At 40.9% G+C, this 19,901-nt stretch overlaps 1 protein-coding gene across 1 annotated transcript; it reads left to right on the top strand.

The window, feature by feature from the left end:
• Positions 1–2,322: 2,322 nt before the first annotated feature.
• Positions 2,323–6,157, top strand: syt4 (synaptotagmin IV). The gene is made up of 4 exons (XM_067994335.1): positions 2,323–2,356; positions 3,329–4,164; positions 5,332–5,452; positions 5,844–6,157. The coding sequence occupies exons 1-4, from the start codon at positions 2,323–2,325 to the stop codon at positions 6,155–6,157; spliced, it is 1,305 nt and encodes a 434-aa protein (XP_067850436.1).
• The last annotated feature ends 13,744 nt before the right edge of the window (positions 6,158–19,901 follow it).

Raw genomic sequence — 19,901 nt, 5'->3', positions numbered from 1 at the left:
CACCAGCATAAAATATTTACTGCTGCGTTAAATTTGCTGGGGAATTCATGAATAGGCGTAAATACTGCCGAAAAGTGAATTATCACTTTGACTGCACCTTTGCGCCTGGTAGTACGAGAGTATTAAATTATCACCAGATAGAAAATTATCTCCTTAATCATTTATTCAATCTCTCAGTGCAAACAACATTTCATAAAATATAGTTCATACAAAATTAATTAGACTTCTAGATTGTGCTGTTGAAAATATCAACCAATCATTTCTTTGGTCACTCCAACATCACAGCAATAAAAAAATTACATCTCACTAGGGATTCCATTGCACATCACTTGAGAGAACTGGAAAAGATGTCATATATAATTTTGTGTAAAGAAAAACAAATATACAAACAATAAAAAGATTAATTGTAAGTGTCAGCAAGAACATGGGAGTTCATTTCACTCACGGAAAATCAGTAACTTACCCCTGTGGGAATAGTGGAATATTAATCTATAAATAATAGGTTCCTGCTGTTCCTGTGAGTTATTCTTTGTAGTCTAACTAAGGGATACGGGCGATATTAAAAGCCGTGATGAATCTTGAGCAATTTCTAATTGACCCAAACTCAGAATTAGCTCGTAGTTTTTAAACATACTTGGCTGGTAGCATTCAACTCTGCATTAAGAATACTTTCTCAAATCTTCCTCTGTGCTCTGGAACTGTGAAGCATTCTCAGTGCAGAACTACATGCTTAGTAGTGCTATTGCAACATTTTACACATCATGCGAAATTATTTGTTTGAATAGCTGTATTTTTAACAATGCAAAACTATTTTATGATTTAAATGTCTACATTTTGCTTTATTGTTTTATTGTACTAGAACAGTTCTTCAATTTTCTGGATTATTCTGGAGTTTGGAGTTAATCTATTATTGTCCATTGAATGTACAGTCGGTCGTGAAGTGTGCCTTTGCAACTTCATTACTAAGGGATTATCGGGATAATCAATTCTAAGGAGATTCCACAGTCACATATTTCTAATCTTCACTGCGTTTGGGGATCATTTCAGAATCAACAGGCACAGAAATTCACATCTAACTTTTTCTACTAACGGAAACGACTAGTAATTTATAAATTTCTTCGGATTACTTGCAATCTTAAATCAAAATAATTTATGACTCCGGGTGTAATTCACAATTCTATTGCTTGAACTGAACTTTATTTCCATAAAACGAAACGTAAGAACAGCTGGAAATCAGAGATTCTGTTAACTCTGATATCTGGTTGATAGAGAATGTGCAATATTTTAAGAACCTTAAGAGGGAAACATAACATACTGCAGTACTAAAGTTAGACGTGCGTAATAGAGGTCTCGGTTTGCAGGCGCTGACTAAATGAAATATCGCAGCGCCAATGGAGTATCTGACTCATTGCAAGTCTTGAATCTCTTTAACCAGCAGATGGTGTGTGTCCGCCTTCTCTATAAGTAAGTATCCATAATTAATATCCATCCAATTTCCCTGATCAATTGCAAAATGCTAAATTAATGCAAACACGATAGTGGAATGGTGGGTGAGGGGAGGGGGGTTACATCCCTTTTGGAGACATGTTAATGTACAGAGTTCGTCTCGAAATCCAAGCGCAGGTCGATTGATCTTGTTAATTTCCCCCAAAACTTTAACATTAACAAGGACTAAAATCAGATGCCAGTGATTTACGCCGTTCATCTGAAATGCTTCGATGGCGTTGCTTTATTTTATTGTGCTAACAATAGTGCACCAGTAAGGTGACGGTGGTGTCTGTTTTGTGCAGACACCATGCTCCCACGTTTTGCAGATCTAATCCAGTAGACAACGTTGACGACGTGAGTCAGCCTCTCTCCCCCCCCTCCAACGCCGTTCTTCCTGGCCATGCGAATTTAAACGACGCAAAAAAGTCCCTCCTATTCCTGTCCTCCGAGCTGATAGTGTTCAGACTTCACTCGTTTAACATAACTGATGGTCTGAATTTAAATACCTCGGGGAGCAAAAGAGCTCAGTTCAGACAAGGCTTCGTCAGAAAGACGTCATCCAGCCATCCACGTCTACAGTATTTGCGACTCCTCAGACCTGCAGCAGCCGGAGTCAGAGCCGGAGTCAGAGCCGGAGGATTCAGCACATTTCCAGTACAATATAATCTCCACCACCCCCTTCATTTCGTGTCTGGTCTGTTTCCAGGAAATATATATTTTTTAAAGAGTGAAAGTAATAAACCAAGCCATCAGCCTGGGAGAGGAGGAAAGCTGTGGGCTGCGTTACTCGGACATCTGGTGCCTTTCAGCACCGCGGACAGAGCACGGATCGACATGGCTCCGATTGTGGTGAGCGGAGCAGGCTTTGGTAAGCTCATCCCTCGGATGGATCCTTATTGATAAGCTTTCTTGTTCCAGATATGTAGCTGCCACTTCTGATTCTGTGCTTACTGATGTTTCCGGTAGAGTATTGCCACCTTTGGGTGTTTATTTATGGTTTGCTGGTGCTCATAGCATGCCTCCTGCTCCGGCTCAGTAAAGCCAATCTGATGCACAGCACTTTGCTCATGAAACATAGAAATGACAAATATTAATGTTAATAACTGTCTAACTGTATTCTGATCGTAACACCTATTCTCCATTCTCGCACCTCACTTGTATGTCTGAATTCGCAGACTTCATTTGCTCTATGCTTCAATTACCTATTCCCCTCTCATTTCTCTTCGCCTCTCTCTCAAAGTTCTGTATTTGTTTGATTCTCATCGCTGCCTTTCCCGATCGCCCGTTCACTTTTCTCGATCTTGCTTACTTCCAGCTTGCTCACCTTGCCCAAACGTTTTTTTAATCTATAATCCATATCTGTATTTTTGCAATCTGCGTATTGGTTAATGTAGGTATGAGGGGCAGCACTAATTGGAGTCAGGCTAATCGGATTCACACCGATTCGTCTTGTTAATTAGACATTAAGTAGAAATGCCGCTGTTTATCAGTTATAATGACAGAACAATGTGGTAAGACGACATTGATATGAATTACCCTATCTATAGGCACTTTGGGAACACGTTTTTTAAATTCTTTACTTCAAACACTGCGAATCTCAATTTAGCCCAGAAGGACTATCGAGAGCCAATATTCTATACAAATCGTGCAACATTGCAAGCTTATTTAATCTGCTTCATTGGACTGCGATACGAAAAAAATAATTCAAATAAAGAATATTTGGCCAGTGTAATGTGAGATGGTCGCTTTAATAAGGCTCTTTAAAATTGAAGTTTGTAAAATGCCCCTTTAACTGTAATGAGATTCATAATCCTATTGAATATATTTGGTTTTTTCCTAGATGATGTGCCGGCAGTTATAGGGATAGTCAGTGCTTTTGGCCTAATATTTACAGTGTCCATGTTTGCATGGATCTGCTGTCAACGCAAGTCGTCAAAAGCCAACAAAACCCCTCCATATAAATTCGTGCACATGCTGAAGGGAGTTGACATCTATCCCGAGAATCTTAGCAGCAAAAAGAAATTCGGGGCGGATGAAAAATCGGACCATAAAGATAAGGACTTCTCAAAAGCCAATATGCCAAAGAACTCTCTCCACTTGGATCTGGAGAGTCGCGATCAGAACGGAAATTTCACCAAAACTCACGCCAAAGTCCGTAGCTCTCCAGAAATCGAGAGCGTCCCACCCAAGATATTCTCAGAAGGTGAGAAAGACAGTATATCATCCGAGACTTCAATTTCAGACAAGTCAACGGCACCTTCTGAAGGACAAAACAATGAGCCCAAACTGGGATCCTTGATGTTCTCCTTAAAATACAACTTCGATAAGAAGGCGTTACTTGTGAACATTATAGAGGCTCACGGTCTGCCTGCCATGGACGAACAGTCGATGACGTCTGATCCTTACATTAAAATGTCCATCTTGCCTGACAAAAAGCACCGAGTGAAAACTCGCGTCCTCAGGAAAACTCTGGACCCAGCTTTTGACGAAACGTTCACGTTTTACGGCATCCCCTACAACCAAGTGCAAGACCTGTCTCTGCATTTTCTGGTGCTGAGCTTTGACAGGTTTTCAAGAGACGATGTCATTGGAGAGGTCCTGGTGCCCATGTCAGGAATCAATCTATCGGAAGGCAAAGTGCAGATGAACAGGGATATCACCAAAAGAAACTGTCGGGTAAATGTTTGAACTGTCTTCTTGCGGGCGGGGGAAGGCGCTCTGCTACTGCCCACACTATTGATGCGATGTGTGCTTTGCGGGGTTTACTTGAGAAAGATAGCTCATCAGTTATTGATGGGAATAAGGGAGAGGTCAGGTTAGTGCTGAAGGCAGCTCTCTAGTGTGGTGCACAAATGAGAAGATTGGATTTTGAAAGGATTAACATGGAGACTGAAACTGGACGAGCTGCATAAACACAAAAATCGCGTTAGACTTTGATAAAATGTAATTTTAGAAACGATTATGCATCTTATAGGTAGAAAATATGCAACCTTTTGTAGCATACAGGAGGAATAGTTTTGATTTTTAAAGTGTACTATTAGTGAGATATGCACTTCTTGGAGCATAATAATTACAATAGTTCCAAAAAAAAACACGTTCTATTGGAAATATGGTCCACAATGAAATTCTCAACTAGTGAGTGTCCCAACTCCAGAACTGAGGAATTTTAACTGATCTTTATTTCATTAAAAAAAAACAAAAGCAAATCAAAAACGAAAGCAAATAATTACATAGAATTTTACAGCACAGAAACAGGCCATTCGGCCCAACTGGTCTATGCTGGTGTTTATGCTCCACAGGAGCCTCCTCCCACCCCTCTTCATCTCACCCTATATTTCATTTCCAGTATGTGCCTGCCTCAATTTAGTACCATTCCAACTCAAAGGCAGCTGTTACTGGGGAGGGAGGGCTTATTCTGCATACTTCTCAAACAAAAGAAAGGGCTTGGCTATATTACAGCAGAGTAATTACTTTAAGGTAAATTCATACTGTATAAAAATATATAAAATAACACTAATGTAACACTGCTCCCAAAATATGTTGAACACATTGATTATAGTATTAGTATCATAAAATAAAAATAACAAAGTAGATTACTAAGAAACACAGCTTTAATTTTCTAGATGGAAATGTTATCCAAAAGAGAATTTATCAGTACTAAATGTTTAAAATATATAGTCTATCATTTTAATGATGGGTAACAAGGTACCAGATAGATGTTGGATCATCTTTTTGTCTCCTGCTGTGTTGGTGTTATCACAGGGGGCACTGCATCTACTGTGCAGTGATAACAGCATGTCTCTGAAAGCCTATTCATATGTGTTTTCTTTTGTTCATTCACAGAAATCAGTGGGTCGTGGAGAATTATTAGTGTCCCTTTGCTATCAATCCACCACCAACACCCTGACTGTTGTTGTACTAAAAGCACGCCATCTGCCTAAAAATGATGTGTCTGGATTATCAGGTAATTATCCAAATAGGGTGACCAGTAATAGTACAGCTGGAACTAAGCAAAATCACATTGATACCAATCAGTCTATCTATGTACCTATGTGCCTATCTTTCTATCCATTTATTGTCTTCAATTAAATCAAAACAGTTACTCACTGAATTATACATATATATAAAGAATGTTTTAAGATTTTGAATGTATTTGTACAATAGTTTCCATTTGTGGGATGCATAGCCTCATTATAATATAGTTTAATCAAATGATTATTTGTATTTTGTGTCTGAAATAAGTAAGTGCAATTCAAATCTACTATGAATATAAAAAATGCAAACAGTTTCAAATGAAAGGGTAGAAAGTATAATTAGAAAAGTTGAAAAATGGTTTTGTCTTGCTTTCTTGCCAGCTGCTGACCCTTATGTGAAAGTCAACTTGTACCATGATAAGAAACGAATATCAAAGAAAAAGACCCATGTTAAGAAGTGCACTCTCAATCCAGTGTTCAATGAGCTGTTTGTCTTTGACATTCCATGTGAGGGGATTGAAAACATCAGCGTTGAGTTTCTGGTCATCGATTTTGACAGAATGATGAAGAACGAGATCATTGGGCGCCTAGTGCTGGGAGCGTCAGCGGAAGGGACAGTGGGAGAGCACTGGAGGGAGATCTGTGAGCACCCAAGGCGACAAATTGCCAAATGGCATTGCCTGAGTGATGGTTAGCAGCCAAACCAAGGGTTGGACCTTATTGTTTGATAGGCAAGGAACAAGCTGTGCATTAACCAACCCAAAGCCTTTCAGAAGAATTTTCAATTTATACTAAATATACATAATTTGTACATTTGATTGTGGTATAAATCGTGATCTGTACTGTATAAGATGAAGTGGCGTTGTTCTCTTGTTTGCTAACAATTTAAAGACATTCAAAGTAGCTATTAGAATGGGTAGGCAAAATAAAACTATTAAATGTATGTTTGCATTTTGTGTGGCTGTTCAAGTTGGGGAAATTGTTTCTGGGGATTAAACTTTTAGGATGTAAGTTTAAAGGAAAAATTTAGAATTCACTGAAAGGTTTTACAATGGAAACCAGTAACACTTTGAGTGAACTAAGAAATATTTGAAGCAAAGCCATTTTAATGTTTATAGCTCGAAAAGCTGAAAAAATTACAAACAGGTCATATGTTGCCTTAACGTTGAAATATATTGGAGGGGAGGGGTCTAGGTGGCACAGTGGATTTGATATTGGCTTTTTATCTCTGGGTTCAAATCTAGCCTATATTGATTAGCTGAAAGTCTCCTCCATTGGCTGACTGTAAAAGTTCTTCATAAAATGAGTTTTGGGAGTCACAATCCAGTTTCCAGTCAATATGGGCCCAACATACAATACTGCTTCTAATTTGGCACTAGTTGAAACCAAATTGTCAATGTCATTCAGAGAGGCTGTAGGAATAGCTGGATATATTGCTGGTGTGGGCAAAGGAAAAACACCATATTGTTGCAATAGAAGGTGCTTTCCTGAGATTGAGGCTGAGGTAGGGTAGAGGGAACTTTACTACAAATTTAACTGTGCTGTACCTGATCTAGAAATGTTTGATATTGATGCTCCATATCTAAAATTGAAAGTGTTCCATTTCCAGCACTAAAATCCCTCACTGCAACAAGCACAGAGTTTACCAAAAAACATTGTTTTTAGATGAGAGTTGAGATATCCTAAGTGACTAGCAACATGAAAAATGGAAAATCACACTGAGAGAATCCATATTATAGTCACATCAGTTTTAAAGTTATTTCAACATGTAGTTTCAGAGATTTTAAATTTACTTGCATTTGCACATTTTGGCATTTTGTGGATGTCTATCATGTGCAAATAGTACCGATTCTTATTAGCAGCTGTAACTGGGAGCTGTTGCAGACTAAAACTTTAACATTGTTTGTTTAATTATGAAATCCTTCACTGACATTTTCATGATGCCATAGAAAAAAAATGGTGACCTTGAAGGAATCTGCTAAAAATGGGGTGTAAAAAAAAGCTAAAATTCACTCATACTCTTAGAAACAATTTAACATACAAAGGAGAAATATAACAGTATTTGTTTTCCCAAGCCTTTGCCAATGCTGCATATTAGTGTGAAATACATGAGTACTTGATGAAGATCAATGGGATGTGGTTTATACCCCAAGAGTGGCTGACCTGTAAATTCGTGGGTAGAAAAAAATGCAAGAAAGGTACAGTCAACACCATGGTCGGTATATATATCCCGTTGCACCTCATATATTTTATTTATATCACATATTAGATAAGCAGCTACAATAAAAAAATATGAATTTTAAATGGAAATTATATAGATTATGGAATGATTTCAATGACATCATGATGATTTTGTGTTCATATTAGTGTCTGTTATGAATCGTAACTAATCATCTCCATTATTCTTTGGAGATAATGCCATTATGTATGATATAAATGAAGTTTTAGGGATGAGGCAAATTTGGTTTAAAAAATAGGCTGCTGAGACAGCAGAATAACCTTGTATGTTTTGCCTACCCTATCTTCTATAGCTTCAGGTTGAAGATTTTGCCATTAATATGAATTTATTTTACTCTATTCAGAAACTACATTATACAACCAACTAGCTTGTGTAAACCATGCTGTAAATGCATTGCAAACCATGCATTTTTTCTGCATGTTTGCTTTAAACTAGATCTCAGTGACAGGTGTAGGAACGCTTGTAATATATTCAATGATTAAAAGTACTATCGATGCAACCCTAAAAGACGCAGGAACAGACTGCGACATTAAAGTCATTAGTCACCATAAAGTAAACCAGACAGAAGAAAAAAGTGATTATAGCTTTGAGAATGCTATTTGATCTCGAATGTCAGTGCATTTAGTGAATTGGATTTTTCTGTCACTGATCCTTATGGTTCCAGGAAAAATCATTGCTTAAAACATTAATGAGCACTCAGTAACATTATTGATCCATTCACTTTGGATCTTAATGGATCATATTTTGAGTTGCCATATGTTGCCATTTATGTTTACTATAGATGGTTTACCTCATATTTTTAAGTTTAGCATTTATATTTTTGTGCTTTTTTTTTAAAAGGAAAAGGGCTCCAAATATTTTTATGCTGCTTTTGGGCACAGACACTGCCAGAGACCAAATTTCTTATCTTTTAATGGACAGATCAAGCTAGGCTCACTTTGGGGATTAGGAATACTTTGTGAAAGGATGATCTGTAGGGTAACATTATATGCATTTTATAGAATGAAAGTAGGGAGAAACATTAGATAAAATATACTTTTGTAGGATAGGAGTAAGTGATAGTGAGTTTACAATGGTTCAAGTGGACATTTTAGCGCAGGTGAATTTGTCTTGGCAAGACTGAACTGGTGAGAACAAATCAGACTGAGTCTGTTTCTGGGTCAATGCATAAAGAAATGTTACCATATTCCAGCCATCTGGAATTATTTTATGAAATGCTGAAAATCTAATGCTAGCATGCCAATTTCATTACTATGCAGGATGGGATTGAAAGTGTCACAACATGGGAAAAGATAGAGCTGCCTGAAGCCACATTAGTAATCATGAGTTCTATTGGTGTTTGTGCAGCTGAAAGGATTCCTATCACTGTTGTAATTTCTCTACTTTCACGTTTAAAAAGTCAGTTTAGAATGTAACCAAACCACAGTATTAGCCTGTTTCCAGTCCCAAAATTAATGGGTATTTATTTGTTGGTTGTCGAATTGGGTTAGATTTTTTTTTACTTCAAATGTCACAGACCCATCAATAAACACACAATTGTGGCAAAGGTCTAATATGTTCAAACACACAAAGTATTGGTATTTTCAATCAACATAGTAAAGAACTTCTGAACACAGTATAATGTTACTTATGGGCAGAATCATATAATAGCAACTTATGAACAACTAGTAACCACAGAGCTGTTTCAGCTTTGGATCTGAGAACATATCTAATCTATGTATAAACCATATATACAATTTGTTTCAAGTTGCCTTTATTTTTCAAAAATGCATAATGTATTTTTACCCCAATTAATTAGTAAATTTTCACGTCATCAGATTTTCAGTTCACAACACTGTTCAAAGCATTGCAATTGCAGTTGTAATTTTTGTAAAATAGTTTTGAATAATCCTGAAAGATGTAACTGTGTGGTTTGAAATGTTGATGTGCTGCAAATTACATACTCAGAAACTCCAGCATTAAATGGTCACAGCAGTATATATAATTACACTGTGTAAATCTGTACACGTAATATGTTTTGTATGTTGCATTACAATGTGTTTACAATCAATTAAATAAAAGAATGCACACATTTGCATCATGTGGTAGTAATGTAAATTACTGGCGACAATTGTATTTAATAACTTCTTTGTGCTGTTGATGTAAGAGTATGGTGCACAAGTATTTTTTTTCTTTAATCAGAAGTTTAAATAATATTGAGAAAAAATTACCATTCTGCTAAGGTCTTGTGCCCATGTGTTTTGTGTGTGTTAACAAGAATAAAGCACTACATGAATTGATTGTTTTATTGCATTAGAAATGTTATTTTTCCATGGATTTCAAATGTTTCAGAACACAATGTTAAGACAAAATGCTGTTCAAATTATTTTGAATACTTGCACAGTAGGTATTAAATATCCTGCTACCAAATACACAAGACATTTACATGTCTGATAGGATTTCTCCATAACTGTGTGTGAGGATTTAAATAAGATTAAGGAGTTTTAAAAAAAATTGCAGTATTTCTTTTAAAAAATGTATTTATAAACAGCAATACAAAATAGGGTGATTAATAGACAAGCAGTATGCTTAATCTTACAAAGATTTAAGTGCATAACAATAAATATTCACAAAGTTTAAACTAATTCTCTTATCCTATCAATGGGTAGGACACTTAAAAATAATGTAGATATATACCACAATATCCGATCTTCCATTTCTGAAGGATATTAAATATTAAGGTTGAAACTAATTTTGTTCCCACTGACCTTGTTATTTCTTAGAATTATAATATTAATAGATACTTCTGGAAATTATTAGGTTTAGTATTACTGCCTAGCCCTCTGAAATGTTTATAATTAAAGCTGATGATATCGTCAGCAAATATTTGTGCATTAGCACATTTTCTTTTCAAATTTTACTGCGCTTCCCATGATAAATGACTTACTCCATGAGAACTGGCTCATAGAAACAGGAGTAAGCCATTCAGCCCCTTGAGCCTGTTCTGCCATTTAATTAGATCATAGCTGATCTGCATCTCAACTCCATTTATCCGTGTTTGATCCATATCCCTGATACCCTTATCTAATAAATATCTGTCGATCTCAGTCTTGAAAATTCCAATTGACTAAGCATCCACAGCCATTTGGGGGACAGAAGTCCACATTTCCACTGACTTTTGTGTGAAAAAGTGCTTCCTAATTTCACTCCTGAATGGCTTAGCTCTAATTTTAAGATTGTATCCCCTTGTTCTGGATTCCCCCACCAGAGGAAATAATTTTTCTGTATCTACTCTATCCAATCCTTTATTATTTTAAACAGCTCAATTAGATCACCCCTCAACCGTCTAAATTCAAGGGAATACATTGCCAAGTTTATACAACCTGGCCTTATAATTTAACCCTTTAAGCCCCAGTATAATTTTGGTAAATCTGCGCTGTACCCCCTGTAAGGTCGATATACCATTCCTGAGGTATGGTGCCCTGAATTCAACACAGCTCTCTATGCACAATTACAGCATAATTTCCCATCATTTCAGAATTCAAAAAAATAAATGAAAAAATGTAGGTCCCTTACTGTCAGAAATGGGGGAAATTATAATGGGGAACAAAGAAATGGCAGAACAATTAAACACATACTTTGGTTCTTTCTTCACAAAGGAGGACACAAATAACCTGCCAGAAATGTTAGGGAACCAAGGGTCTAGTAAGAGGGAGGAACTGAAGGAAACCAATATTAGTAAAAAAAATAGTGCTAGGGAAATTAATGGGGCTAAAGGCTAACAAATCCCCAGGGCCTGATAATCTACATCCCAGAATACTAAAGAAAGTGGCCCTGGAAATAATGGATGCATTGGTCATCATCTTCTGAAATTCTATAGACTTTGGAACAGTTCCAGATTGGAGGGTAGCAAATGTAACCCCACTATTTAAAAAAGGAGGGAGAGAAAAAACAGGGAATTACAGACCAGTTAGCCTAACGTCAGTATTGGGGAAAATACTAGAGTCTATTATAAAAGATGTGATAACAGAACACTTGGAGGGCATTAATGGGATTGGACAAAGTCAGCATGGGTTTATGAAAGGGAAATGATGCTTAACAAATCTACTGGAGTTTTTTGAGGATGTAACTAGTAGAATAGATAGGGGAGAACCAGTGGATGTGGTGTACTTGGATTTTCAGAAGGCTTTTGATAAGGTCCCACACAAGAGGTTAGTGTGCAAAATTAAAGCACATAGGATTGGGGGGAATACACTGGCATGGATTGAGAATTGGTTGACAGACAGGAAACAGAGAGTAGGAATAAACGGGTCTTTTTCCGGGTGACAGGCAATGACTAGTGGGGTACCGCAGGGATCAGTGCTTGGGCCCCAGCTATTCACAATATATATCAATGATTTGGATGAGGGAACTAAATGTAACATTTCCAAGTTTGCAGACGACACAAAACTGGGGTGGAATGTGAGCTGTGAGGATGCAAAGAGGCTCCAATGTGATTTAGACAAGTTGGGTGAGTGGGCAAGAACATGGCAGATGTAGTATAATGTGGATAAATGTGAGGTTATCCACTTTGGTTGTAAAAACAGAAAGGCAGATTATTATCTGAATGGTGATAGATTGGGAAAAGGGAAGGTGCAACGAGACCTGGGTGTCCTTGTACACCAGTCGCTGAAAGCGAGCATTCAGGTGCAGCAAGCAGTTAGGAAGGCGAATTGTACGTTGGCCTTCATTGCAAGAGGATTTGAATACAGGAGCAGGGATGTCTTACTGCAGTTGTACAGGGCCTTGGTGAGACCACATCTGGAATATTGTGTGCAGTTTTGATCTTCTTATCTGAAGAAGGATGTCCTTGCCATGGAGGGAGTGCAACAAAGGTTTACCAGACTGATTCCTGGGATGACAGGACTGACATATGAGGAGAGATTGGGTCGACAAGGCCTATAGTCACTAGAGTTTAGAAGAATGAGAGGTGATCTCATCGAAACATATAAAATTCTAACAGGACTAGACAGACTAGATGCAGGGAGGATGTTCCCGATGGCTGGGGAGTCCAGAACCAGGGGTCACAGTCTCAGGATACGGGGTATGCCATTTAGAACCGAGATGAGGAGAAATTTCTTCACTCAGAGGGTGGTGAACTTGTGGAATTCTCTACCACAGAAGGGAGTGGAGGCCAAGTCATTAGATGTATTCAAGAAGCAGATAGATATATTTCTTAATGCTAAAGGGATCAAGGGATATGGGGAAAAAGCGAGAACAGGGTACTGAGTTAGATGATCAGCCATGATCATTTTGAATGGCGGAGCAGGCCAGAAGGGCCGAATGGCCTATTCTTGCTCCTATTTTCTAAAAAAGAAACAAAATTAAAAATTCTCATTAGTCCTATGAAAGTTCAGTATTGTTGCTGTCAACTCTCAATATCTGGAAGTGAGGCTATGGTTTTCCTACAGCTGCTAGCCTTACATTAATAGCTGTGGAGTGCGATACTCAATTGGCAGATCAGAGTTCATCTAACCATTATGCAGTGCTGCAGGTCACACAAAAGTCAGCCATGAGAACTTCACGTGTGTGCATGCCTGTTTTCTGGGCGGCTAATTTTTAATACTACTAAGTAGACAGGCCTACTTCTAGCTTTAAAGAGATTACATACAAAATTTGGAATGTTCCCAGAAGGAATTTTTCCAATGTAACTTCAGACTGAGCTGGATTTATACTGTAATGAAAACTCAAGTGGGTGTGATATCGTCTCCTCGCCAGGGTCTTTCACAGTTTGACTTTAGTGTGTCTGGGAGTTAAAATCAGGACTTGACTCCTGAGATATATTGCCACTTTTATGTTGATGCTTAACTGAAAATGCTTTGCATCGATACAAAAGTTTCAGTATAGCTGTGCCCTACAATGCAGCAAAGCCAAGTGTGACATTACACTGTGTGTGACATTACAGCCCAGTGGTCCTACTCATACTGATTAGCTGTTATGCTTGTATTAATTCATGCCTTCAGGACTATATGTCCATTTAAAGGGATATTGTCCTCGTTTAAAAGTGTGTGGTAAACTTTTGATTTCTTTAGTTTGTGTAGCAGATAAGTGACTCTGCCACCATCAAAGCACTCCTGCCTTTCTTGTCATCGAACAAGGCTACATAGTGTCTCCTTTAACACTTGAGCATTGTATGAATGCATTACCTATGGTATACTAATTCCGTTTGTGGATTGTAATTAAATTAAAGCCTGTAAGGATTTAATTTTATATTTCTAATATTAAGTTATTTGAGTTTTATTTGCTAAACTAAACACAACCCTTGCAACTTACAAGAGAAAACAGGGAGAAATTAATTAAATCCTTACCATAATTTGCCGCAACTTTTGAATGGCTCTGGCTCTAATGTTGCAGACTTAACAGAGTGCTAAATCTTAATAGATATAGCACAAGTAAAACCCAAGGAGGCATTTGCTGCACATTTTATCCCTCATCTGTTTCAATTGAAAAGTTGGTGATTCAGCCTGCAGACATAAATCTCACCCTTCTTATTTTTGCAACTAAAACCATTTAGATTCCGGAGTGAACACAAAGTTGAGGATATGTGGAAGAGACACATTTTTAATAGACCATTATAAAACCAGGCCATTGACATTTAACTAAGAAATTACAGGCGTGATTTTAGCATGGCAGCGGGATGTCAGCAGGGGATGGGGGCAGGAGGGTCTATGGCTGCATGAGAAACCCGGAAAAAAATTTCCTCGATCGATTGCAACGTAATTGAAGGCCATTAATGTGGCTTCTGGGTTTTGCGTCACCAAGCTGCGCAGCGGGCTCGCTGCACTCCTGAATGACGTGCTGGGAGTTGGATTATTTAAAGGGCCATTGCAAGAATGGCTTTTGAGGGAGAAAGAAGAAATTGAACGACATGGAGCAGCTGAGGAGCAAGCCAGCACCCAGGTTCAGTGATGTCTCACTTGAGGCCAGGGTGAGGAGGAGGACACTGTACCCGGCAGACAGGGGGATGTGCCCTGCCACTGCCACCAAGAAGGCCTGGCTCGAGGTGGCAGAGGAGGTGACCAGCAGCAGGAACATCTCTCGCAGTTGGATTCAGTGCAGGAAGCGCTTCAGTGACCTAACCTGGTCAGGAAAAGTAAATACAATTACTGATACACCTACATTCAGTAGTGTACGTTAACCCTCACACTCTGCCCTGTGAAGACTACTCCATCACATCACTCCTCACACCCACTTAAGGCTCATCATCAACTTACCTTCACCATCTGGAAACTTCCTCCCTTCCCCATTTATGCACCCTCCACTCTCACTCACCCCAATCCTGATTCAATGTGATGAATCTGTCTGATACTCACCCTTTAATGCTCCCTTTCATTGTCAGCTTCACCCAAAGCAATTCATCCATTGGGTGACCCCGTCACCCTCACTCACTCACACATCTGTACTTTCTCTCCTTGTAGGAAAAGAAAGTGCAGAATGCAAGGGAGAGGATGAGGACTGGAGGGGGATCAGCACAAATAATGGCCCACACGGAGGCGGAGGAGGAGATCTTGCAACTCAGTCGAACGGTGAAGTGCCTGGCCATCAGGGATGCCGAGACCGACACCCCACAAACGTCTGGTGACAGAACTTTAACATCCCTCACACACAACATGGATTGATGTTATTAATGATTGACCTGTTGCACACCTCAGTATGCTCATCGCAACATTACTTCTGCGATGATTCTTAATATTGCTGTATGTTCTCTTCCAGGCCCTTCAAGGAGTGAAGAAGCGGACGAGGGTGATTCTTCAGAGGAGTTCTATGCCTTTGAGGGTGCACCGTCACATCTCAGTGAGCCATGCACCAGTGCAGATACTCACACCTCGGTTGGTCCTATTAGAGAGTTAGTCGGACTCAATGGGCCGAATGGCCTCCTTCCACACTGTAACCTTTCTATGATTCTAGTTGGGTTGTCACCTGGTGATTCACCACACACAAGTGAGCACGAGCAGATACTGGTGGCAGGGGCAGCTGTGGAGAGTCCACACGGAGGGCGCACTCGGCTCCAAGCTCTGCTTAGCTTGGCACAAATGTTGAACCCTGGGGGCCATTGTTGAAAAGGAGAATGATCAAGGTACAGCAGCACCTTTGCAACATACTGGAAGAGGTGTCATGCTCAGTTCCCACATTAGCGCTGAGGATGGAGAAGTCCACTTCCAACATTATTGGACCAGTGGCGCAGGTATGTGTGGGAATGTCTGTGATGGAGGGAATGGCAATGTCCATGGTACTTCATGCACAGGTCATAAATGAGTCCATTCAGGCACTGGCAATGGCAGTGTGGACTCTGGGTGAACAACATCCTGCTGCCTTAAACAGGCAGACAGATACATTAGAAGTGACCTTACAAGGCATTACGTGTGTCCTCCAAGCTGTTGTCCAGCGGAGTGGTAGGAGTGATGTGGCCAGGGCCCAGGAGAGGGATGATGGCAAAAGGGGACATGGAAGGAGGAACTCCACTCAAAGCCCTCCCATATCTCTCCCATTGCCCCCCGCAACCAGTACCCGCAATACTACCTCCTCTCCAGATGGCCAAGTCTGTCCCTACACAGGTGCAGGTGGAGCAGTCTTTGGAGGGGCCCTCATGGGCTCCAAAACCCAGACAGCATAGGCCGAAAGTATCTAAGCAGTCAGGGCATGAACATGAGCAACCTGCAAGTACCTCTGCTGCAGCCATAGGGGATGCACCACGTAGAAGTGCCAGGAAGAGAAAGGTTAAGTTTTTGTAATCACCAATCGCCAAGGATGTCTGACGGAAAGTCATGTTTTTCATTTATATTTGGTTTTTGCTAAATTCACATTAAATGTTATGATTCTCACCACCACTGCCACGTCTTGCCCATTCTTGAGTCCCTTTTTTGAAAGCACCCTTTCATGTGCTTCATCATGAATGGCAAGCCTTGATGCCGCCCAGTGGGTGCGTTTACAATGGATGTATGTGTGGTTGCAGGAATGTTTTATGCAAACGGAGTGGGGGGGAGGGACTGGTGTTGGTGGTGCTCGTTCCAGGTGGTCTGAGGACTTGATTATCTTCACTTTGCAGGTCTCCTTATGAGAATCTATCAAATATCAGTGACTCCCTGACATCACGAGTAAGCAGATATGCCGCTGTTCTGCTAATGGGTTCCCCATCTTCCTCCTCCTCCTCCTCAATGTTGATGGCAGACATGGATGCTTCTTGAGCGCATGGGACCTCAGCCATCGGTAACCCTCTCTGTTGAGCGATGTTGTGCAGAATGCAACAAACAACTATTATTCTACACGTTCTTGCTGGTGCGTACTGAAGGGCTCCCCGAGATCGTTCCAGGCACCTGAAGTGCATCTTGAGCATTCCTATGGCTTGTTCAATGACAGATGCGGTGGTGATTTGACTGTCGTTGTACCGTTGTACATCACCGCTGCAGTCCGTGTGGTGAAGGTTCTCCCACAGTGCTGTTATGAAGGGAGTTCCAGGATTTTGACCCAGCGACGATGAAGGAACGGCGATATATTGTCAAGTCAGGATGGTGTGTGACTTGGAGGGGAACATGCAGGTGGTGTTGTTCCCATGTGCCTGCTGCCCTTGTCCTTCTAGGTGGTAGAGGTCGCGGGTTTGGGAGGTGCTATCGAAGAAGCCTTGGCGAGTTGCTGCAGTGCATCCTGTGGATAGTACACACTGCAGCCACAGTGCGCTGGTGGTGAAGTGAGTGAATGTTTAGGATGGTGGATGGGGTGCAAATAAAATAGGTTGCTTTGTCCTGGATGGTGTTGAGCTTCTTGAGTGTTGTTGGAGCTGCACTCATCCATGGAAGTGGAGAGTATTCCATCACACTCCTGAATTGTGCCTTGTAGATAGTGGAAAGGCTTTGGGGAGTCAGGAGGTGAGTCACTCGCTGCAGAATAGCCAGCCTCTGACCTGATCTTGTAGCCACAGTATTTATATGGCTGGTCCAGTTAAGTTTCTGGTCAATGGTGATCCCCAGGATGTTGATGGTGGGGGATTCGGCGATGGTAATGCCGTTGAATGTCAAGGGGAAGTGGTTAGACTCTCTCTTGTTGGAGATAGTCATTGCCTGGCATTTGTCTGGCGCGAATGTTACTTGCCACTTATCAGCACAAGCTTGGATGTTGTCCAGGTTTTGCTGCACGTGGGCACGGACTGCTTCATTATCTGAGGGGTTGCGAATTGAACACTGTGCAATCATCAGCGAACATCCCCATTTCTGACCTTACGATGGAGGGAAGGTCATTGAGCTGAAGATGGTTGGGCCTAGGACACTGCCCTGAGGAACTCCTGCAACAATGTCCTGGGGCTGAGATGATTGGCCTCCAACAAACACTACCATCTTCCTTTGTGCTAGGTATGATTCCAGCCACTGGAGAGTTTTCCCCCTGATTCCCATTGACTTCAATTTTATTAGGGCTCCTTGGTGCCAAACTCGGTCAAATGCTGCCTTGATGTCAAGGGCAGTTGCTCTCTCCTCACCTCTGGAATTCAGCTCTTTTGGCCATGTTTGGACCAAGGCTATAATGAGGTCTGGAGCCGAGTGGACCTGGCGGAACCCAAACTGAGCATCGGTGAGCAGGTTATTGGTGAGTAAGTGCCGCTTGATAGCACTGTTAATGACATCTTCCATCACTTTACTGATGATTGAGAGTCTGATGGGACGGTAATTGGCCGGATTAGATTTGGCCTGCTTTTTTTTGTGGACAGGACATACCTGGGCAATTTTCCACATTGTCGGGTAGATGCCAGTGTTGTAGCTGTACTGGAACAGTTTGGCTAGAGGTGCAGCTAGTTCTGGAGCACAAGTCTTCAGCACTACAGCCGGGATTTTGTTGGGGCCCATAGCCTTTGCTGTATCCAGTGCACTCAGCCGTTTCTTGATATCACGTGGAGAGAATCGAATTGGCTAAAGACTGGCTTCTGTGATGGAGGGAATATCGGGAGGAGGCCAAGATGGATTATCAACTCGGCACTTCTGGCTGAAGATGGTTGCAAATGCTTCAGCCTTGTCTTTTGCACTCACATGCTGGACTCCGCCATCATTGACGATGGGGATGTTTACAGTGCCTTTTCCTCCCGTTAGTTGTTTAATTGTCCACCACCAGTCATGACTGGATGTTGCAGGACTTCAGAGCTTTGATCTGATCCATTGGTTGTGGAATCACTTAGCTCTGTCTATAGCATGTTGCTTCTGCTGTTTAGCATGCATGTAGTCCTGAGTTGTAGCTTCATCAGGTTGGCACCTCATTTTTAGGTACGCCTGGTGCTGCTCCTGGCATGCTCTTCTACACTCCTCGTTGAACCAGGGTTGATCCCCTTGCATGAAGGAGCCTGCAGATGTCTGCAACCACCTGGTGACTCAATCTGAACCCTCATAGGCACTGCTCCTCAGAGAGGTCCAGGAAACTCAGTCTCTGTCTGTACACCTTCTCACATGCGTAGTGCATCCTGCAACTTTGGCCACTTCGTTCTTCCTCTTTCTGCTCTTCTGCAGGTCCTTGTGACGCACCTTTATCTTGCGGAGCTGCAAGTCCTAGAACTGCACGTCGTGCCTGCCGCAGATGGTGTTGTGTCTTCTTCTCAGGTGTACTGCTGAATACATCCATTGCTCCCCTCATCCTGATGGAATCAGTTTGAGGTTGTCCAAAATGTAGGTAAATATGTGTGAACACAAGAATTCTGAGTCTGAGCAAAGAAATCTCAGACTTAGCACAAAGAACTCCCAGCTAAAAGTTTGTATGAGAGAACTGATTGCCCTCCTCCAAAAACTCACCTTTTCTTCACCTGGGTCAATCACTGGTTTAAAGGTCCAAACGGCTGCCGGCTGCAACTCACCTCAGTTTCCATGGCGTGTTTCAGAGGCCACGGGAAACACCTTGAGGCAAAGTTAAAATCGTTTCCCTGCCTCAACAAGCTAAAAATTAAACCCTTAACTAGTTTAAGTATCTTAATTATCACGTTAAACATCGGTCAGCCAGCTTTAATTGCCAATGGGACTTCCGGCTTCCGGGACCGCACGCACACCCAGATGCGTCTGAGTCAAACCCGGAAATCGGTGGCTTGGACTCATTGCCACTCCGAAAATCATCGATTTTCATTGCCTCCCTCCTGTCCCCAACCCACCCGATCTTGAGGGCTAAAATCATGTCCAACATCTTTTTACCTCTTACTTGATTATAAAATGAAGAACATG

This window comes from Heptranchias perlo, chromosome 1 (assembly GCF_035084215.1).
Source record: "Heptranchias perlo isolate sHepPer1 chromosome 1, sHepPer1.hap1, whole genome shotgun sequence".
NCBI classification, from domain to species: Eukaryota; Metazoa; Chordata; class Chondrichthyes; order Hexanchiformes; family Hexanchidae; genus Heptranchias; species Heptranchias perlo.
Note: the sequence above shows the minus strand (reverse complement) of the source record. Positions and strands in the feature narration are given on the sequence as shown.

Bases quoted from the DNA above. Each gene is read 5' to 3' on its own strand.
- syt4 (XM_067994335.1), top strand. From the start codon at position 2,323: ATGGCTCCGATTGTGGTGAGCGGAGCAGGCTTTG. The intron at 4,165-5,331 runs GTAAATGTTTGA...GTTCATTCACAG, and splicing joins TCACCAAAAGAAACTGTCGG to AAATCAGTGGGTCGTGGAGA. The intron at 5,453-5,843 runs GTAATTATCCAA...CTTTCTTGCCAG, and splicing joins TGATGTGTCTGGATTATCAG to CTGCTGACCCTTATGTGAAA.